The following is a 23,038-nucleotide window of genomic DNA, read 5'->3' as shown; positions in this document are numbered from 1 at the left end:
ATGAATCATAAGTGGGATCTTATTGGAACGGTCCACTGCAAATGATGTATACAAGTATATACTTGTAAATAAAAGAATAGAATTAAGACCAAAAATAAATAAAAAGAGGCCCATGCTTTTGGGCATGCACACACTGAAAATCACAATTACAATCTTTAAAGTAGTACCCTGCTGGTCATCATTTTCTTTTTTATCCCCCCCCCCCCGCCCCCCACACCTTTATTATATCTTCCCGCATGCACTAACTAAACAATTAGCAAAGTATTAAAAAATAACTTGCAATATTAAACTTGTTTAGAATTGCTGGAGAATTAATAAGTAGTTTAAAAAAAGGAAGAAGAATTTCATTCTGGGGGGGCTTGCCTAATTTCCATAGGTCGACATTGGTGCTTTCACATCCTCTTTGGGCTATTAAAGCATTTGTTCAAGGGGGGGTACAAAGACCCTCTGTGTGCCTCACCTCCCCGCCCCCTGCATGCAGTGGCATACACAAAGTAAGTGCTGAATGGTACAGATAAAAATAAAAAAATACATCTTGATAAGAAATTTTAAGAGCTTGACCTGGCATCTCTTTCTACATCACTTATGCAAACAAATCGGCCATATCACAAAACGATAATCATATTTTCAAGTATCATCTTTTTTCTAAAGTAGGGGTGAGAAACCGTCGGGTCGTGGGCTACATACGGTTTATTAAATCATTTCATCCAGCCTGCGAGACAATTCTAAAAAGAAACTTTAAAAAACACACTTGAATAAAATATTCACTGTGATTTTTTTTTTTCATAATAATAAACATTTGTCACATTTCTTGCTCTTTTCCACAAATTTTATGTTGCACTATGTTGGATAAAATAAAAACAACCCCCCCCCCTTTGCATCTAAAAACACACGAGCCAGGTGTGCATCCAAGTAAGCAAAGCGCTCGAACGCAGCCAAACAACGTTTAGCTGAACATTCACTCACACGCGCGCGCACACTCTCGTGTCCATGCAGCCAACAAAGGCAAACTATTGAGTTACACAGCACGTACCATTATAGCGCAGGGAGATCTGCCAACACTCTCAATGCCCCATTTTCCTTTAAAAGTTCAGCTTCCAAAAAAAAAAAAGTGAGAGAGGGAGGAAGACTTGCTCTCTTGGCTGTTGCCGGAAGCCTCCACACACACACTAACACACGTCCACACAAAACAAACCTTCAGACACTCTCTAAAATGAGTCCACACTCCGAGAGGACAGCAAAAAAAAAAAAAAAAAAAGACGACAGGGGGGGAAAAAACTCTTTTGTGATTTCTTTTCGAGGATTTTCAACGCCGCTCGGCGACGTTGCGAGACGCCCGCGCCAAAAAGTGTCTTCGTGCGTCCTTGTGCGGCCAAACTTGTCCAGCAGATCGCTCCGCTTCTGCGCTCAGCTCGCACTCACAATGTGGAAAAGACAAGTGGGACGGGATGCACAGTAAGTCCGTGCCCCTGTGTGCTCGGTATGTCTATTTAAAAATAATAATAATAATAACGAGAAAAGAGTTGGCTGCTTCGCGCGTCCTGCGCCGGATCTGTTTTAGACTCGAACTACGCGCGCGCTCTCTCTCTCTCTCTCTCTCTTTCCCTCAATGTGTGCGTGCGCGCGTGTGTGTGTGTGTGTTTGTGTGTGTGCGGATCCCAAAGCACGTCGACCGGGGGTGGTGTGGGGGGGCTTGTTCTCTCATCGCCTCCCCCTTCAAGATGAAAGCGCAGCTAATATCGAATCGCAACTCCGTGCGTAAAAAATAAATAAATCACGGCGTAAGATTGGGGGGGGGGGAGGGGAACAATAACTCCAAAACTAGCATTCAGAAAATAGCTCACTTTGTTTCTCTCACACACACACACAGTACACAGACACGAGCGCGAGCCGCAAAGTGATTATTGATTGTGTGGCGAAGGTAAGGAGGAGAGATGAATTTTCAATAAACGCAGTGCGGAGTTTGCGCAGCGGGCACGGCGAGCAGCTGCGGCTTTAGTGGCATTAGGAGCACCGGCGGGGATTAGGCTTCCCATTGCCCGCAGTGTGAGGCGCTTGTCTGCGTGGGCGCGTGCGTGCGTGCGCGTGTGGCACCGCTCGGAAAGTGCGCAACAGAAGACCAGAAAACGCTGGCGTGCTTCTCATGTCACTTCCATTTCATGTCAGAAGGGGTTTGCAGAATCGACATGTGCATGATCTATGCGAGTTGGCTTTTGCACGTTCTGTCCCGCAGAAAAGTCTAATTTTTAATTGTGTGTGTGTGTGTGTGTGTGTGTGTGTGTGTGTGTGTGTGTGTATAACAATCACCCAAAAAGCTGTCCGAAATGATAGTGTGTTTTGTTTTTTGGACCACATCAACAATGTCTGAATTTTTCATGGAATGCGCAGTTGTCTGGGTAACCCCAAACTTTTCAACGGGACAGTATAGCGATACTCTCCCATAGTTTTATGCACTTTTTTTTTTATAAATGCACGAATTGGATTGAGGCTGCTCACTTGATTTTGAAAAAAATTAATTGAAAAAAATATATAATAATACTAAAATAAATGATTTTAAAGTGTCTTCCAGAGGAGTCAGCATGCAAAGAGCCTTCCTCTGCACTTCAGCGGCAATAGAATACACACACACACACACACACACACACACACACACACACACACAATTTGTAATGTCCACAAATAGGGATTTAAATTAGGATTTGTGAAAAACAATATTCAAAGTGAGAGCACAAATGTTTTTAATACTATTTCAAATGAAAAAACTCTTTGTGAGTATTTAATATTAAATGATTTTATTGTTTGTTCATTAAATATAACCCGTTCAGTCAGTTGTTCGCATATACACTCTCTGAGCAATAGAGACAGAGAGAGAGGTGTGTGTGTGTGTGTGTGTGTGTGTGTGTGTGTGTGTGTGTGTGTCGTTATCCGTCTTATTTTGAGCAGACATTCCTACAATATGACGGCTCATCAATAATTTATGGATGACCTCCTCTCACATTTGGTCATGTCAATTATTCATCAGCCAATCGAATTTGTGATCATTTTTTTCCAATGGCCTCATTTGGACAATTTCTGTTGAAGTGTGCAAGTGCATCAGGAGGACGTACACGGGGAGGCCCCGGTCACCTGCACACGCAGGAATATGCTTTATCGGCTTTTACAAAATGCCTTTTGTTACACTTCAGATTGATTTTAAATAGATTTTAACATGCAGTTTATCGACAAGATAAAACGACAATAATAATAATAATATCATTCTTTTCTTTGTAATGGGAGGATCCGTTCTATTTTGTATGATTAAGTTTTGTGTTGACGATCTTTTTGTCGAATCAGTTTGGGCTGTTTTTGTAAATATATTTTTAAGATGAACCTTCCTACGAGTGGTGCTGGTATTCAGTTTTATATCTTCTTATTTCATTCGTTTGAATCTATATAAACAAAAACATGTCCATTCAAAGCAATGATTAATTATTAATTATTATTATTATTATTATTATTATAATGCCACTCTTTTGGGTTGTTGTAGACGATGAGCGTTTGATAGCTGCAGGAAAGGACGTTGGCCTGTTTGGAGAATTTCCAGTTTATTGTGCTGTGGTGGCGGTGGGGAGTCGGCTGTACTAAAGGGCGTCTCTTAACGTTCATTAAAAACCAATAGACATGGAATTATTAACTCAATATAATCATATGACCAATTCGACTGATATCTTTTCTTTTCCTGTGAGGGGCTGTGTTACTGGAGGCCCACCAAGCTCAAAGAAAATTACTCCTGGGTTGTTGTTTTTTTAAGAGAGGGCGGGGGGGGGGGGGGGTCGATAGAAAAATCAACCAATTCAATTTTGTTTTTCAAGAATTGCAGTTGATTGTGTTATCATGTTTAGTATAAAAGAGAATTCAAGAAGGTCGGTCTCATTGAATAAACACTGACTGATATGATGTCTAATCGATAAGTACCAGTAAAATAAAATACACGTGTTGAAATCCATTTACTGCAACAACCAAATTGTTGCAGGATATTTCATTCAACTCAATTTTCAAAAAGGAGGGGAGTATAAATCACACACTTTCTTTAAAAAAATATATATCCTTTTGTTGATTAAAACATGACATGAATCAATAATGCAAAATTGAGGACACACACACACACTTCCAATTAATGTGGCTTAAATAATAATGTATGGTGCTTCACCATATGTTGATTGTGCTTGACCTCGTTTCTTTTCGTTGATTTCATACTTGCTCTCGTTGGGTGTTGTGCAGAAACAATGCTTTAATAATGAGCAGAAAATTAAAGATTTGTCTTTGTTTCACAAAAAAAAAAAAGTAAAAACAAAAGCCTTGAAATGTTTTTGGACAAGAAGAGTACTGACATGTGAGCAGAGGCCCATGCAGCTGGCTGAAGACAAAGCTTATGAAAGGGCAAGCCTGCCATAATCTCCATTCAAATGATATAAGGTCAACGCTAATTCAGTCTTTTTAAAAAACAATCGAATGAAATTTGCCGGCATAAAGTCTCATATCAAACAGCACAACTCATGTACAAAAACAACAAGCTTCCAGATTTCCACCAGAAAAATATATATTTCCATTTCAGACTGCACTTTTTTATGATAAGAGGATTTGAGGTGACGGGGGTTTGCACTTTTTCCTACTCCTTTTTTTGGGGGGCATTTGGATATTTCAAATATTATTATTTATTCATTTCAAAATTGCTTCTGCATGTTCTAAATAAAAAAAAAAATCATCCAGTTTGGCCTTCAACATTTGTAAAAGGCCGCAGGGACAACATGAGAACATGACAACATGAGAAGAGATATTACACACATTTATTTCTCTTATATCGCTGTATGGATCGTACGCATGTACCGGCCAAAATGTCAAGGACATTAAACCAATGAATGGATTTACAAAATGCGAAAATGAGCATGTTTAAATTTGTTGTAATTCATTGTGGCGGGAAAGTGTGTTGGCCAGGGCAATTTATGAATTTTTCCCCACGCAGTTGCTTCACTCATGAGCAGCAGTCTAATGCAATTCAGATTCTACATTAAAAAAAAAAAAGATTTGAAATGCAAGTTATAGAAGCCACAAAATGTAGTGTTACAAACACACATCGAACCAACAGTCAATTTACCTACGGTACCTAAAAAGAAGGGAAAAAAAAGTGTAAAACATCAGTCAAGGCTACCAATGGTGTAAATGGACAAACAGGAGCGTATTCCATTCTATTCTAATAATATCCCGTCTGCCTTGACAAAGACAACAATGTTCCGTTTTGGCGAACATTGTCAAAGAGGTCTTTTGTGACTATGATTGCAGTGTTGTAGAGTTTACACTAATATTTCCAATGGTGATTTTTATACGACCGTGCAGGTGTACCTCCGCGTGCGGCTGGTCGGTTTCATTCGGGAAAGCAACGGACGTTGCCCTTTCACAACCGTGTCCATTTCTTCCACGGCAGAATAATAACTCCCAGCTTAAGGAAGACCGAATGGTCCTGAGACGTTTGTGCCTCCATTTGAGGAGAGCGGCAAAGGGAACGAGAGGAGGAAGACAAACAAGGCCCTTTTTGTTTTAGCAGGCGGGCAAGGCAGGCAGTTGGGCACAGTGCACAAGTGTTGTCTAGCATCGCAAATGTACAAATGTTGGCCTGGATAGACCTCCCAACGCTCGCCCGGATCTATGCTAATAGAGCGGCCACAAAGACGCAGGGAATCCTCGGAGGAAGGAAGGAAGGAAAGTGAGGAAATGATTGAGAATATAAGCAACTATGGAAGGAAGGGAAGTTATTAAATGGTAGAGGGGTAGAAGGAGGGTAGGAGGGGGCGGGGGAGTGAGGCAGTGAGCGGGGGATGCTAAGCGGTGTTTGGATGGGTGAGGAATGCTCGACCCTGGCACAGGGGAATGAGACGGAGGGTGCCCCCTTCCCGTCCCCTTTTTTTTTTAACACCCACCCACACTGCTGCCAGCCCATCACATTCCCACTCCACACTCTTGGAGAGGTTAACACTCGGAAGCCAGCGGTGGTTTCCTTCAGGAGGTTGTTCACACACATTCACGCTTATACACACACTGGGAATGTCCTCCGTATTGGTGGTAATACCATGGCGTGTTCCAGATATGGCTATCAATGGAACCGCTTCCCTTGTACTATATTTACTGATGATGGGACGGCAGAATGGATTCTTCATCAGAACTCATTGGACTGCGCTTCACAGCGCAATCAAAAAGTTATTTTTATCATTTTTGGGGGGGGGGGGGAATGGCAAAGAAGTAGATTGTTATCCAATGGCCAAGTCAATCACGTGACCTGAACCCGACTGAGCATGCATTTCATTTGCCGAAGACAGAACTGAAGGAAAAATGGCCCAAGAACAAGCAGGAACTCAAGCCAGTTGCGGCAGAGGCCTGGCAGAGCATCACCAGGGATGAAATCCAGCATCTGGTGATGTCGTTGATTCGTTCCAAACTTCAGGCTGTAATTGACGCCAAAGGATTTGCAACCAAGTATTTAGAAAGAGAAAGTTGTGCGATTTATGATTCCCATTACTTTTGGCCCCTGAAAAAGTGGGAGCAGCGTATCATTCGTCCATCCATCCATCTTTCCTTTTTCTATTTCACTCATCTCTCATGTGCTGGAGCCTATGGCGGCCATCTTTGGATAGCAGGCGGGGGACACCCTCAACTGGTTGCCAGCCCATCACCGGGCACACGTAGACGAACAACCATTCGCACTCACAACCACATTTAGGGACAATTTCGAGTCTTTCATGAACCTGCCATGCATGTTTTTGGACCATGGGAGGAAACCAGAGTACCCGGAGAAAACCCACGCAGGCACGGGGAGAAACATTCAAACTCCACACATGTAGGCCCCCAGCTGGAATTGAACCCTGAACCTCTGCACAATGAGGCGGATGTGCTAAACAGTTTCTCACTGTGCCACCTAGCTGCGCATCAAACTTTTCTCATGTGGAAATCTGCAGTTAAATAAAATGTGCGATACAAATACAGCTGTCATGCCTAGTCTTGGTCGAAGTAGAAAGTCATCCAATCCGTCAATATTTCTATGGCTCTCATCTCCATTTGTGTCATGGGTTAGCTGGAGCATAGCCTAGCTGACTTTGGGCGAGAAGTGGAGTCTACTGTAGACTGGTCGCCACTCAGTCTCAGAATGCCAAACGACAAATAGTTCACACTCACATTCACACAAACATTTTTTTCAGTTTTCATTCACATTAGGCTGTTGCTCATCAGGGCATGCATGCGAGCGTGTGTGTGTGTATGTAGACGAACGGGTCGATCGTGGGTGGTTGGTTGCTTGAAAAGTAGATCTTTGGTCAAAAAAGCGGTTGGGCGCCCCTGCTGTAGCATTTTATTGCTACACAACAGTGGAAAACGTAGTGGCACAACATGGCCGATTCGCTGCACTGAACACTAAGAAAAACTGGACTCGTTCTTGTCAGGGTCAGGGTAGGCATGTGAGACAATGCCGTCTCTTCCCTGGCATGCGAAGCATAAAATAAATAAAGACCATCATTTCTGTATGATTATGTGAACTTATTTTCCATTTTTGCTCTGTGGTCCGTGTTTGACATCGATTTTATTTTTCAATCCAACAATCATCACCGATATCATCCTTAAAATAGCTGCACGGAATAATTTCAGTTCAAATATATGGGCAGAAAACAAAGTGAAAGCATTGTAGGTTCCGTGCCTCCAGTGACCAGGCACGCTACGCTATGCAGCATTAATTGCCGACTCTGTGGCAAAGTCTCACAGCCATAAGGACACAAAATAATCAAGCCCTTGAGCCGCACTTTTAACTCGATCCTCATCAAAATGGAACGGGTTCTTCCTCGACTCACATGCCATCCCTTTACAACAAATATGGAAACTGCTTTGGCATTTTCTTGCTAATGTTATTGCAACCATGACAAAATGACTGTTGTTTAAAAGCTAATTAAAGCAATAAACACTTTTGGACTAGTGAACATACAGTATTTATGCAACAGGCTGAAAACAATATAACATCGCAGAAGAGTTTGGCACACACACATGCGTGAATCATTTCAGTATGTTCTACATACTTTTGCTAAGAATATATCACCCAGTAATCATGCATAATTAAGACATTCCTTGCGAGCCCAGGTGAAACAATGGGCCTTTCATTTTTATAGCCGCAAATGGGAGGGAGTGAATGAGTTAAATGATAGAGAAAAGTGTTTCCTTGTGTTCTATGTTTAAGTCGGCACTTTCAACATTAATGGAGGATTTTAATGTAGTCTTATTGCTCTTATGAAAGGATGCCTGGTTCAACCTGTTCAGCTTCTTTTGGTGCCGTGTGTTATCAAAAACATTTGGCTGTGATATAAACGTCAAGGTGTCTAAGATGACGAATGAATTCAAAAATATATTTAAGAACAGAAAAGAATCTGCGGCAGTTGGTGAAATATAATGCACTATTAGTACTATCCACGCACACGCACTTTGCTGCAGTTTCGTTTGTTCGTGCTTGAGATGCACAAAATAATAAATCACTCACATTGTGAATCATTAAGGGTTAGTGAATTAATTTTTAAAAACGACATCACACTTTCTCAGGCTTCCAGTGACAATTACGGCTTGCTTGTTTTCGGAGTTTGGTCATGTGACATTCGCAAGCTCAGCCATACATGGTCGTTTCCTGAGCTCTGAACAACCGGGATGACATTTTCAGGTGGCAGTGACAACATGGCCACTCACTGAGATGGAGAAAAATGGGTGGATTTTGCCGCTTATTTCACAAATGCAATACTAATCAGAATACCGTGTTTAGAGTAGCGAGGCCACACAAATCAACGTTATTAAAAATAAATAAATAAATAAATAAAGTTTACTTTGCTTTTAAATATTAAATAAAAGGACAATAATCACAAGTGGCCAAAGTGTGGCAGAAGTACAGTTTCATTATGCACTTTCAATTCATCGCTTTCAAGTAGATTATGACCCCCCAAAAAATAAAATTACCAATACAGATTTTTTTTTTAATTGAAAAAAATACAAGCAAAAGTGAATATTTGCACCTGGGTAAAATTTCAGGTTGAAAGTGCCTCATGGTGACGTAACGCAGGCTCCATTTTGAGCAGCTACATCCTGCTGCCAACTACGCTGGCGTGCCCAATGGAGTGAAACATCTCTCTCTCTCAAGGACACAGTGTCCCACTCTTGCTTGTCAAACTCTGTTTGGACGTCTTTGTGTCCTAAACGGTGAGCAAACGTCACCCGACGCTGCGTGCGTGGGCCACCTAAACGAGGCCTAAACGCTGGCTGCGGGCATTGAAGTGCGTGTGGTGGCAGCATCAGCACCACTTTGGGCGGGGCGGGGCGGGTCAGTGTCAAAGTTGGGAGGAGTTATTTGTGTGTGTGTGTGTGTGTGTGTGTTTGTTGCCCCAGGAGAAAAGCGGAGTCCTAATCTGTTTTCCTGGCTCTAGTTTAAAGTGAGAGCAAGACACACTAGAGGCTCTCTCTGATCCACTGCCCCATCCATCCCTCACTTTGTCTCTCTCCTCCATCGCTCTGTCTGTCTGTGGCTTGCCTCTCTGCTTCTGCCGGTCCCCCCCCCCCCACCCCCGTCCCTATGCTCTCTCATCTGTTGTGTTGGCCCGATTTGGTCTTTGTGTGGCGAACGCCCGTTTCCCCCCCCCGCAAACCAAACTCCCTCCTCATCTCCAGATAGCGCCTTAGAGCTCTGATTCCACTTAATCACTCCGTTTTTTATTAGTTTTTCCTCGCAGGGTATTTTGTGTTCCGAGTTGCGTTTATCTATTATGCTGTTTCAGATTTATTGCTTTAGGAGGCAGACTGTGCGGCGCGCTACTCGCCAATACGCGACACGACGCTGTGATCTCCCCGCGTCTGCCCCTCTTTATGCCTGTCTGCTTTCATCCTTTCAAAATTAAACGAGTCAACACAACTCGCTCCTCTCGCCACTTTATCCGCAGCACCTTCCCTGCGCCCCCTCCGCGTCAAACTTTATTTTCTTTTATTGAGATCTGACTTGAGATCTTGATCCTCGTTTATTTAGCACGCCGCGTATGCCAGCAGATAGGAGGAAGAGAGCCCCATCCTTTTTCTGGCAGCGTGCTCGACACTTGCATCCATCTGTCCTTGAGTTTTGCACACCTTGTTGAACTTTCTCCAATACATCAACCACTCAACTTAAAGACAAAAGCAAACACTCTATTAATGCCTTATAAAAATGACGTCAACGTATTTAGTACGTTTACATGACGGTGGCTAGAGAGTACTGTCTTTCATATGAACGCTTTATTGGCCTTCATCTTAGTATACGATCAAATATGTTTAACTGATATTGACGCAAAACCGCTTAACTCATTCACTCCCAAAGATGTATTTAGATGTCTTTTCAGACGCCACACATTTAATCCCAGCTCCTCATTTTAGATTGGCTGTACTTGAAAAGGTTCTAAAATTTCCCCAGTGTGGGACGAATAAAGGATATCTTATTATTATTATTAAAAGGCCATTTTCAGACCCTTTTCAAGTACAGTCAATATAAAATGAGGAGCTGGAATTAAAGGTGTGGCTTCTGAAAAGACATATAAGACAATATATCTTTGGGAGTGAATGAGTTAATCTATTATTTGGATTTGTTAAAAGATTCCTGGGAAGAGGACCTTGGAAAAAAATATTGCATATTAAATCGTAATCGCAATATGGGATTGGAGCAAATCGCAGTTAATGGTACATTCTTTTCCAAAATGCACCACGAGAGGGCTGCCGGGGCGGCGAACTCGGCTTATCCGACCCCAAAATTGGTGGCCAAAATTTTTCACTTTGCAACAAAATGACTCGTTTAAAAACTATATCTGCAATGCCGAAAACCATCTTTGGCCACGTTTACAAAAAAAAAAAAAAATAAAGACAAAAATAAAGAGGAGCTGGGAAAGCTTGCCGACGGGAACACGGGAATGTGTATGCTTTACTTTGAGCTGTTTTTTTGTTGTTGTCTTTTTTCATTGGCCAATGTAAAATATCTTTACAACTGGGGGATGGAATAATCAATAGGATAATTGATTCTAAAAAGATTACTTCATGACAGCCCTACACTGTGAGCTGCCACCTTTTATGATGATCAGAAGGGAGCCTTGAGTAGAAGGCATGTCGCAATTAGCAAGTCGAATTTATACTTGGTGATATCTGTCGGTCACGTGGTGGACAATTTTGCAAAATTTACGTCCGTATCACAGTTCATATACATGTCGGTTTATTACATTTTTTAAGATAGACAAAAATGACCCTTCACTCTGGACTTTGTGGCTTTGTAAATGCAGAATTCTGATGCAGCTGAGGCTGGTTGTGATATGTTAATTGGCCTGTCATTTTTAGAGTGTCTTCGGAACCGTGGCCCACTGTTTATAAGACATTAACATTCATTATTTGGGAGGCGTTGGCGATGCTTGAGGCCAGTTTGAGTCCTCACCTCAGCATTTCAAACTGTTCTTTTCATCGTTATGAGGAAACACAGCTCGCGTACGCCAAACACGGTTCCCAAAATGGCGGCGAACCACGCCTGACCTCCATTTTGTTCCAATGTTGGAATGGAGTTTGGATCTGGCATCTGACTTTTTGGACCGGCGTCTGCATTTGAAAATACCCCAATTGCGTGCCCCCACTGTTACCATGCTTCCCTCACCCTCCGATTGGTCACCCAGCGTGTTGGTCGCCAATCGGAGGGCGGCCCAACGCTTTAAGATCCCTCCCTCTTCGCTTTGCTTCCAGGGGGGCATCCTGTGACCGGGAAATGGGGAGCAGGAGGAGGGTGGGGGGTGGGGGTGCTGGAGGTTGTAGGATGGGGGTAAATTGCATGGGCGCTGGCTATATCACTGCCACCAAATGCAGCAGCAAACCACAGACAACAATAAGACAAACATTGAGTTTAACGCTTTGTTCACCATATCCAAGTCTTTGCCCGATGATAAAAATCGCTATTATTTAATAATGGGAATGTGTATGCGGGAGGGGACGGGGAGGGCGTGGAGCCTGAAACAAAATGGCCCAAATGAATATTCATGACTTTGTGCCCTCCCTCCCTGTACCGCCTTCTCCTCCTGCTGCTACTCACTTCCTCTCTCCTCCATTGGGTGGCAACACTTGGTCGGGCACATGGCGAGACAGCTGTTGCAGGGCAACTTGGGCATCTGCGATGCTAAGCAGAGAAGACGACATCATGTGGGTGCATGTGTGTTTGTCAGGGGGGGGGGTTGGCGGGTTGTTGAGGGAGGGGGCTTCTGACCGCATGAAGGATGAGTTTGCTACCTTCTACTTCATTTGTCTGCATCCATTGGCTTAAAGGTCATAAACAGTCCAAGATGGTTGATTGGATGGTCCGTAAACAACCGTTTGTTTTCATTTTGAGGCAATCCTTCAAACTTTTAAACACAGTCCAGCCGAAAGCAGCAAGATTTGTGTTTGACTTTTATTTAGCACAAAACAAAGTTGAAAGTTGGCATAATTACTCAGAGGGCCCTATTTTCATCGACAGGCGCTGGTGCACTCGGTGTAAAAATGGACACATCTTCAGTTAGTGGGGCCAAGTCTAGTCTACTGTGTTTGGGACTGCATTGAGCCTCTCTGGGCGCTCTGGCGGACGCGACCGCCACATTGAGCGATTTAGGTGATGAAAGTAGACTGTGCTCAGTATGAAACTTCATTTTAGCTGGTTTAGCATGTTTTTGAATTCAGAAGACTGATGTGGCTTTTGCACACCCTGGCATGTATCCCAATTGGTGACAAAAAGCATGTCTATCGAGTGGTGCATGTGGTGCAACGTGATTTTGGCATATTTGATCGAGGCGCAGGCAGAAGGAATTGGCGCTCTGCAGGCACGTGCGGTGGATCTCATCGGATTTCATTCATAAATAAGACACCGGTGTGGGACAATCCCTCTGAATCAATTCATTGAACAAATAATAATTATGGTCTTACAAATATTTTAAGATCACCTCTCTGACTTTTGGGTGAGGCGGTTGGAGTCATACAAGGACACATTGTCGTGGGTGCAAAGTGGTCTCCAATTATCCAGGCCACAGATGCGGTCAACTGTATCATCCGCAAGAGGAGATCTTGCAGTGTACCTGTACAAACGCATTTTGCATACACCAATGTCATGCACGGACCCCAGCTTGCCTATACCTGCTTCCGCAATGCCAAACATGTATTCGCCTTGACCACCCTGATTTTAATAGATATGTAGCCAACTCCCGCCCTTCCACCCTGAAAATCAATTCAACCTGAGCAAAGTCTAGGAAAATACCAAAAGAAAGAAAACTCCACCCATGGGCACAGCTTGGCTGTGTGAGGCACGAAAATGGGGGCCTCGGTATTTGTTTACTTAATTTATATGTATTAGCCTATATTATTTTGTCATTTGGTGACCATCAAAAATGAAGAAAAAAACGATCTTTTTCAGCCTGGTGACTCATGTGATCAAATCGGTACAACAACATTATTACTATTTTCTTCCAGCTTATCACTGGATGTGAAGTCAAGTCAAAAATGTTCCTTCCAACATGTACTATGCACCACCACTAATTTCAACATGGTATTGTGCTTAATATTGCATTTGTGGAACATGAATGAAGCAACAAAATCCACCCTTTTTTATCCATCTCAGCGGGCAGCCAGTTTGCCGCTCGCTGTCAACTGAAAATAACACGGTGCCGAAGGGCTGAGGTGACGACAATCGAAAGTTACCCGTTTTTTGGATTTGCTCAAATGACGTTCGCAAGCTGAGCTCTTATAGACTGTGATGTCGTTTTCAGTTGACAGCAAGTGGCATAATGGCTGGCCCGGAGGTGGATAAAACTAGGTGGATATTGCTGCTTTATTCATAATCCACAAAATTAAGTATCAATCAGAGTACCATTTTTGACCAGTGGAGCCGAAAACAACATAGTATGGTGAAGTACTTTTTTTTTTACTTTACTTTCCCTTTCATGAAAAAATAAATTAATATTTAAAAAAAGAAAGAAATTACAACTGTTTGGTTCTGGAGACTTGTACTTTCGTGTTACTTATTTTCTTTTAGAATTTTAGGTCAATTTCCAATTAGTGAGGCTGGAAAAATACAAAGACCCCATTGTTTTACTACTGGAGGAATAGGCAGGTCCATTGTTTTGGGGATATTTGGAGAATAGCTCCACAAAGTTGTTGTTTTTTTTTTTTCTGTGAAAAGCGGTCTTCTTCTGTTTGAGGAACACAGCTATAGACGCTGAGAGGGAATTTCTTCAGTGTTCACCCATGAGTAAGAATCTGCATCCACCCCACCAAGCGATGACGCCATAACAACAACATGAGGAGGCTCGCGCGCCCCAATCGGTCGGCGCCTTTAACAGCCAAACACTTGCTTACGCACCTTAATTCATTCACACACTCCTCCACCCTCTGCATTTTCGGGCATTTTCCCAGGGTTATTATCCCGCGCCAGGTGCCCCGGCCCCCCCAATCCCATCCATCTCCTCCTCTCTATCCCTTGCCATTTCTGTGTCCCTCAAAGCGCCAGCATAGCCCCACCTCGTGGTGCCAAGGTGGGCAGCCTCTGCCTTGGCTGTGCCGAGGCCTTCTGGTGTCCCAGATAGCTGTGAGTGTGTGTGTGAGTGTGACTGTGTGTGCTCGTCCAGCTCACAGCAGACCAAGCCAGCCCTTTAAACTGTGTCGAGGCTCCAGATGCTTGGAGAGACTTGGATTAACACAGGCGTTTGTATGCAGACACACAGGCACAAACACACACGCTTCATCCGTATAACACGTCACGCTTCGCCCTGTCGTAGCATGCAACGCGTCCCGCGTGAAAGTGTCAAACAGAGGGTGAAGAAACGCACGAAAGGACCGAGGAGAAATTTAGAATCCAGATCATGACATGATTGCAAGTCTGGATCAGAAATATAAGGGATAGAACAAAGGTTGTGACAGATTCAATGGCAGCGATGCCAGCGTGATGCCTCGCAGGGCAAATTTGGACTACAACGACAAGAAAGGGGACCTAAGAGACATGACATGTACACACACACAACCCAAAGGACGTGCTCAAGCCCTTTAGGTGGATGCCACCACCCTGAGGGCATGAATATCCAGCAATTCACACACACACCTGCGCACGCGCACACAGCTGGTGACATCCCAGTGACAGATTGCAGGGCCAAACTATCATGCGTAGGAACATAATAAGTTTATTAAAGTTTGCATGTTTTTAAAAATCTGTGTTTGTTTGCTTCTAGGTTACAAAGCAAAACTCATTAGTGAGCATTTGAGCACAGACCTCCACCAATACCAGTTGTCAACGAAAGTACAATGCAGCAATTTTTTTTTCTGGGCTCATGCCTCACCTGTTCCACAATGTTTCCTGTGGGTACTTTTTGTGTAATCCGGCAGACAAAACAAGCAAACAAAAAAGGTTCTATCGCTCTCTAACAAGTACTTGAGCGGAGTATTCCGCCAAGACACTATAGTTAGGAAAAAATAAATAAATCCCAGGTCTGCAATCTTATCTGGATCTGCACCAAAATTTAATTAAATGAATTTAGCTTGTCCCATTGCCCACCCCTCTAAAAAGTTTAATGTGAAGTACTTTTCTTTTTTGTGATTGTCCCGATGAAATCCTGGAATCCCGATCCAACATTCAAAAATTATTTTTCTTCACTTAGTCATAAGCAGGAAGTTTGCATATAATCCTGTATACAAACAATAGCAATCAATATAACGCAGTCCTCCCCGAAGGCAAAACGCCTGCGTGACATCGGGCAGGGGTTCCAAGTCACCAGGCCATGGAGCATTTGGTACCATGCCGCATCGAATGAATGAACTTTATCGAGATTCATCTGCTTATTATTTCATTTTGAGAAATGATTACTTCTGTCCAGATATCCACCCCCTCCACCTCACCCCCCATTTGATTGGGAATAGATTGAAGAGTTGATCCGTGATCATTCAATCAAACAAACCAAATGAACAAGAGCATTCAGCAGAACGTCGACCTGTGCCGAGGCCAAACACCTGTGTCCGGCAGGTGGACTTTCTGCACTGATAAATGATACATTCAAAATTCCTGGATCTGATTTTTGGATCCGTGTGAAATTTTTCTTTGCTCTAACGCAGAGTTGCATTGAATTAGTTTTCCAGTTAGGCTTGTAGGAAGCATAGATTCAGTCAGGCAGGCAGAAAGATGACTTGGCTGAGGGAATAAATAACTAAAACCACATTGATAAAAAAATTAATTCCTTCCTAGGGGCTTGGCGGAGGTAATAGGATGTGAATGATAACGCGGTGAGTCTCCCCCCGCCCCACCCCCCACCCCACAAACTAGCAAAGGCAACAGACTGCTAATTACAAGCATGCAAGCATGTGTCCAAGTGTGTGAAAAAGAGAATGAAAGTCTTCTCATGCTCTCTCTGCCTCGCTTTCTTGCTGGGAGTACTTGTGGTGCCAGTTATGGAGTGTTTGCCATAGCGGGGAGCTCGCTTGGCACGGTGCCCTAATATAGGCGAATTAAAAAGCACTAGACAGGGCCTTTTGTGGCACAGTGCGCCCGCTTTAATCTCCCCACGCCTCAGTAGGTACCCACAACACCAGGAGTGGGCACTGTGCCCATATGACCCCAGGCAATATGGAAATCGCCACCAAAAATCCTAACTAAGCACCGAGCCCTGTCCTAAGCGCACAGTGTACACAGCCGATGTGGACACGGGCATAAACCGCGCCACCGCAGTAAAAGTGTAACACCCCAAACTCTGTCGGATGAAGAACATACTACACATATGAACAAGTTTTTCGAAACATGAAAGCAACTAGTCTTCCCAGTTTCCATCCACTACACCACATGTGTCAAAGTCAAGGCCCGGGAGCCAGATCTGGCCCATCACATCATATTATGTGGCCCGCAAAAGCAAATCAAGTATGTCAAATTCCATGATGCTTTTGCTAAAGTCTGAACCTAAATTTCAAATTGTCACACGTAATCCACAATAGCAGTCATTATTGTTGACTTCTGATTTTAAAACTAGTTATTCATCAATTTGTTGTGCGCTGTGTATCTAATATGTGGAGGGGATTAAACATTTATAAGGTTTCCCAAAATTCAGAATGGCCCTCCAGGTCACTACCATGTGGCCCGCGACAAAAATGAGTTTGACAACCCTGCACTACACTAAAGATTTGAATAGCGACTTTCCATTGACTATATATGGAATCTGCCAGTAAGCTAAGAGAAGAAGGAAAATAAGACAATGAAAAAGAAGAAGAAACAAGAAGAAGAATTTGAATATTGAAGTGAGGCTAAAAACTGCAAAGCTCCCCCTTTAGAGGTTCTGCTCAAAAACCACAGCAGTTAAAGACTTTTTGTAGATGACTCTCCGTCTGTGGTCAGTATTGAGCATTTTAGACCGTAAGCTGTGTATCTCCTTGGCATGGAATCCATACGGAGTTGGGCTCATCCAAAGTTGCTCTGTGTTGCTCTCTTTGAAGTGGAGGTGAGTGGAATGGCTGTCATGAGGTCATCCATCAGCACTAATGAAACTGGCAGCGCCTGACACTGTCTCACTGGGCAGCACCACTGGCGCCGCAAGCTAACTCAAGGAGAAAAAGAGTAATTTCATTACGCACTGAAGGGTATACACTCACTCACTCACAACCAAACAGACTCCCAAATATGAGCAAGCTGAAACCCGCAGGTAGCTGATGCCATCTATATCAGTGATAGGGATTTTGACTTGTATGCAGGCTTGTGCAAGCTCTCCGAAAAGTGAAGCGATGTTGGCACAACACTTTCAGAGGCACACTGGTGGAGGTAATGTGTTTGGGGAAACGTTTTTTTTTTCTAAATTCACTGAAGGCACCATTAGCAAGCTGGTTCACAATGTTCCTTAAAACAAAGACGCAATTTTGGCGGCGAGACAGGACGTGCTCCCAATCGCTCTGCCTTTCCCCAGTTTCCCTCCTCTTTCTCTCTCCTTGTCCACTTGTCTCCCCATCGGTTTCACTTAATAAGCTTCAAAGGTTTCTGGGCAACTAAAAAAAAAAAGTTACCATGGCATCTTTTTGGCATGGGACATCTTCCGCCTTGCTGAGGGTATGGGGTTGCCATGACATCAATGGGCATCCTATAAAGCATACAGTGTGTGTGTGTGTGTGTGTGTGTGTGTGTATGCATGAATGCATGCATGCTGGAGATCTTGAGGCAACCTCAGCTAGACACTGAAAGCACAGCCACCCACAGCAGCAACACCAGTGAGTGCCATTATGTCGTCCAAACAACAACAACACGCTCAGCAGGATTCGGCTGCAACATTGGCAATGATAACAAATATTTAAATGTTCACTTCCTGATAACTGAAATGGTGCACATGTACGGCAAAAAACGATTCAAGCAATTAAAAAGGATTATTCCCATTTGCTAAAATAAACAGTATGGCAAGCCTTTTGTGCAATGACGTTGTGTTTGTTTGGTTTGAACGCACCCCAAATCCAAAGTGCTTAAGCTTTAAATTTGGACCAACGTTTTCACTTGAAATTTCTGGCCGGCATTTTTCTATGTGCTTGTGCATTTACATCAATCAGCAGTACAATAGAAGTGGAATTATTAAACAGAAATCACTGCACGTACTGTTTTTTTTTAAATTGATGCCTTTTTTGTTTTGAAATTTTATAATGTATGTTTCTTTTTTCATGTTATTTCTGCTGCTTTTCTTGTGGTGATTGTTACTTTAAAAATCTGTTTCCAGGTGGACCACACACTACTTACAGCATATAAACTGAGTTTTTACTTGAGGAATTGTAATAAATATGTTGAATTTCAAAATTTAATGTGTATATGATATATATATATATAGGATATTTTTGTTTTACCATGTGCATGTCTTAAATAATGCATTCATTGATTGACTTGCTATTCCAGACACACAGCGATGAAGAAACTCTTTGGCTGTAAAGTACTTCGGCCACCATATGAGGTCGATAAATTTACCACTGAAACATGATAACATAACATTGACTCTAAATATCCCACCCATTTGTTGACTTTTCCCTTCAATTCATAGGTCAAACATTTACTTTTATACTTTCCACCATACAGAAAGCACGATGTTTACAATGCGATAACAATGCAAAAAGCATGTGAAGAAAGAAACGAGACAGAGCTGTCTTTTTATGTGCATGCAATCAGCCAACGCAATGGACACAGCTTCTAGCGGCCTCTAGTGGTAATATGTCATATTGAAGGCGTTCTCGATACACAGTGAGCTGAATGAGCAAAATGAAGCTTCAATGTCTGTATATTCTTTTCAGTTTTCAAATACCGGTATATATTGGACTATTTATGATCAAAAACATCATTTCCGAAGATAAAGGAAAGAAAATATGCTCAGAATGCACGTTTCAATATCAATAAAGCACATTATTGTGAAAGCACTAGATAAAGATGCATTGTATAATTTTGAGACACAGTAATTTATTTTCTGTATTAACTGAAGGTAGAAATAATTCCAAATGATTGCGCATAGTCCTTCGAATAGTGTCATGGCCAGCGAGTGGACTCTTTCTGAGGCCACGTGACCCTTTTCGAGCTAGCAAGCAGGAATGCAGATCATCCGGGGACTTGCCAAAATGTGCCTCAGCGGCCAAAAAACAAGCCACAGTCCAGCGTGGCTTTACTGAATCAGCCAGCGCGACACAAAAAAAAATAATCTCTCTCGTATTAGTCACCCAGGGAGCCAAATGAGTTCACCAGCTTGCCAAATTTTGGACCAACTTTTTGCACTGTATTCCCTCAACAATGAAAAGTGTCATACAGGAAGTGACTGGTCCCCAAGATGCAGAAATAATGTCTATTTCTGTTTTCATATATATAAACTGAGGCCATATCATTTGCCACCCTCGGCTTGAAAGCACATACAGTAAGTTTAATGGTTGTTATTATTACCCAATCTGACTGCTGGGAGCCTGCGCAATAAAAATGGCTGTTTTTGTGCTCATTTGTTTATGCTTGCCTGAGGAACTTTACCACGACATGAGCCAAGAGGACAAGGCGGGGGGAAAACAACAACTTTTCCTTTGTTAATCGTGGCAGCGTTCCCATTGTGGAATTAGGACTTTGAGCTACGATAACTTTCCTGAATCCCAAACATAGCATCATTGCTTTAGCGAACAGCGGTCACAACATACGTGTGTCTTCTCCCTCCGCCACACTAACCAAAAGATGTTTGTCATTATTAAGAAACGGTGTGGTAGTGTTACGGTTTCTGCGAGGAACGTTATAAATTACAACACAAATGCGTGGTAAGAGGCACCACGACGGAGGCATAACCCAAATTTGTACGCAAGCACTGTCGTCTAGCTGAAGTTAACTTTCAACACACGTGACTCGCGTGAGTTGGATCGCACGAGTTGTGTATGCATAAACTAAATCTGAATTTGCTTCACACATAACCCGAGAAGAGGAGGGGCAAGCGGCAGTTGTAAACAACTAGCAAGTACCAGCATCAGAGATACCAACTGCCTCGCTCACCGTTCTCCAGGCCTGCTTTTTTTTTTTAAACGAATGTTCATGCTAAAGTTCATGTGTCACAAAAAAAAAAAATGTTTTCCATTGTTCTGGTCAGAAAACATAAAAGCATTTTTCCCTTCTTTCTGCATGCGGGCTCTCGAATATGAAGGTGGGAACTAAGCATTGTGGGTAAAATGACATCAGAGCGAAGGGTCTATAGCGATAGCTTGGCTCGGCATGCACTGAACATGTGTTAAGCCATATCAGCGAGTGTCGTGCGGTCGCAAGACACAAAACGCTGCGTTCAAAGTTTTATACGAATATGGGTCAATGGCATCGGTGAGCTCATTGTCAGTATTCGCAGATACTGATGCGAAGCGTGGTGATGCCGTATCGGGGCCGCTGCTAGTATCGGTATCCGTGCAACACTACTATCTTATCTAGTTAACCCCTCACAACACTCCCCATTGTAACTGGTGTTTGTCACTATTCGCAGTGTGGCCTCTGTGCCCCTCATGTTGGTTTAGTGAAACAATAGAGTGCAAATCTCCCAATCTCCTTAATGTTCTCTAATCTAATGAGAGCAGTGGGGATATTAAGCAGATTGCGGAACATTTACGGTCTACCAGTGGAGACACAGCCACGAGCTACTTCAGTACTTCTGGGCTCCCCCAAGCCCCCCCCACCCTCCGCCCCATTAAAAAAAAAATCTAATTTTCCTTTTTTTCAAACTCTGATCCCATCGCCTTGCTTGCATAGATTATGATTTGGCATGATGAAGAGAAGTAATTAAATCATGCTGCTACGGCAAGGATGCTTGCTGCCGAGATTGTGGGAAGGACATACGAATGTGCGTGCGGTTGCGAAAGAGAAGAAATGGCGTGATAACAAGCCAAGTTAATAAAGGGAAACAATTAGGACATAAAAACCTTGATTTGGCTCAAAGATTTTAATGCTCTTGTCGATGTTAATGAAATCCCATTGACTATCTGCGTCTCACACACACACATACAATCATGGCCTCATTGCTTCCCTCAGGCTCTCCTGACAGGTGTGGCTCCCACACACATACACGCGTAGATAAACATTCAAAACACACACACAAAACACACAAACTAGGCCCTACGGGGTGTTCTTGCTATCCTCTGACTGCACAATGAACACTTTGTACACCCTCCCGTTTCTCCAGTCCCAGCCCTTTACCATCACCCCCCCCCCAAGCCCACCCCACCCAAACCAGCTTCCAGCACATCCCTTCTTTAAATGGGAGATTATGCAAATGAGCTCACACCACCGCCCCTCCCCCCAACAAACACAGGCACACATATATAAGTGACGTGCATTGAGTGAAATCTATAGAGCGTCTATGGGAGTCAGCGCATGAATGTATGTGTTGACACAGAGACGGAAGTGTCCTTAAGAGGAGACTGACACACCAGGTGTTGGACGTTTCTCCCGTCAGTATATGCATTCAGGACTTTTTGTTTTACTCTCAGCAGGCACTTTTGTAAAGTTAAGCAAATGGAGCCAAATGCACCAAAATTCTTCCTTTTTTTAGTTTCTTAAAGTTAGCAAGAAAAGATGGCAAGTCGTAGCCCAATATTTGGAACTTTGGAGGGTCGTTTGTTCCTTTTACAAATTCTTGAGATCATGAAAGATTTTAAAATAAAGATTGGAAAAATCAAAAGCAACTCAAAACAAGTGTGCTGGAGCCTATCCCAGCTGTGTTTGGGCAGAAGGTGGGGGGACACCCTGAACTGGTTGCCAGCCAATCGCAGGGCACGCATCGACAAGTACCCGCACTCACACGAGGGACAATTTTTGAGTGTTCAATGAGCCTGTCATGCCTGTTTTTGGAATGTGGGAGGAAACCAGAGTACCCAGAAAACCCCCACACAGGTACGGGGAGAAAATGCAAACTCCACACGGGAAGGCCAGAGCTAGGAATTGAACCCTGCACCTCTGTACTGTGAGGCGGACGTGCTAGCTACTCTTTTCACCGTGCCACCCTTCGTGAGTACTTGATACCTGGAAATAAGGCCAGGAATTGGCCTGTCACCAATACTCGCCCGGACAACAATCATTACCAAAACGTTGACTACAATTCTGTATTTTCTTTTTTTCCTCTTGAACTTTTGCACTTCACAACATTTCTCTTCATTCCCCCCACCAATCGAAAACAAAACCCTTATTTGTTTGTCTATATCCTGCAATTGTCAGGTGGCCAGTCCAGTGTGTTCAACCGGATCTTCAAACAAAACACATGAACAAACTCATTAGGATTCAGCGGCGTGCATTCTGTTACAAATGATCAAAATAAGGTGCATCATCTTTGTGTGTGTCTGGCAGGTTGTTACTCTGAAAGGGTGCCCTCTATGTATGTTATTTGTTACATGCGAGTGAACTGTGGCATGTTTTTGAACAATATTCAATCAAAACAAAACACTTTCATCGCAGCCGCACGGCATCATGGCATTATCAAGTATCCATGCTTTGTGT

General features: G+C 43.1%; 1 protein-coding gene and 1 long non-coding RNA gene across 15 annotated transcripts in view; one reads left to right on the top strand and one right to left on the bottom strand.

The window, feature by feature from the left end:
- The window catches only part of LOC127613420 (nuclear factor 1 X-type-like), a 146,098-nt gene extending 144,503 nt beyond the window's left edge, over positions 1 to 1,595 (bottom strand). For 13 of the 14 annotated variants that reach the window (XM_052084441.1, XM_052084449.1, XM_052084452.1 and 10 more), the window contains exon 1: positions 1,034 to 1,191. In XM_052084441.1, the coding sequence (XP_051940401.1) occupies positions 1,034 to 1,036 (3 nt within the window). In that variant the 5' untranslated portion in view covers positions 1,037 to 1,191. Of the gene's footprint in view, positions 1 to 1,033 lie in introns of all 14 variants that reach the window. The other variant, XM_052084456.1, reaches the window with a different exon arrangement.
- Positions 1,316 to 14,889, top strand: LOC127613431 (uncharacterized). Its single transcript, XR_007966186.1, has 2 exons — positions 1,316 to 1,455; positions 13,679 to 14,889. It is a non-coding gene; the product is annotated as an uncharacterized LOC127613431 (long non-coding RNA).
- The last annotated feature ends 8,149 nt before the right edge of the window (positions 14,890 to 23,038 follow it).

The sequence above is a fragment of the Hippocampus zosterae genome, chromosome 13, assembly GCF_025434085.1.
Source record: "Hippocampus zosterae strain Florida chromosome 13, ASM2543408v3, whole genome shotgun sequence".
Classification (NCBI taxonomy): Eukaryota; Metazoa; Chordata; class Actinopteri; order Syngnathiformes; family Syngnathidae; genus Hippocampus; species Hippocampus zosterae.
Note: the sequence above shows the minus strand (reverse complement) of the source record. Positions and strands in the feature narration are given on the sequence as shown.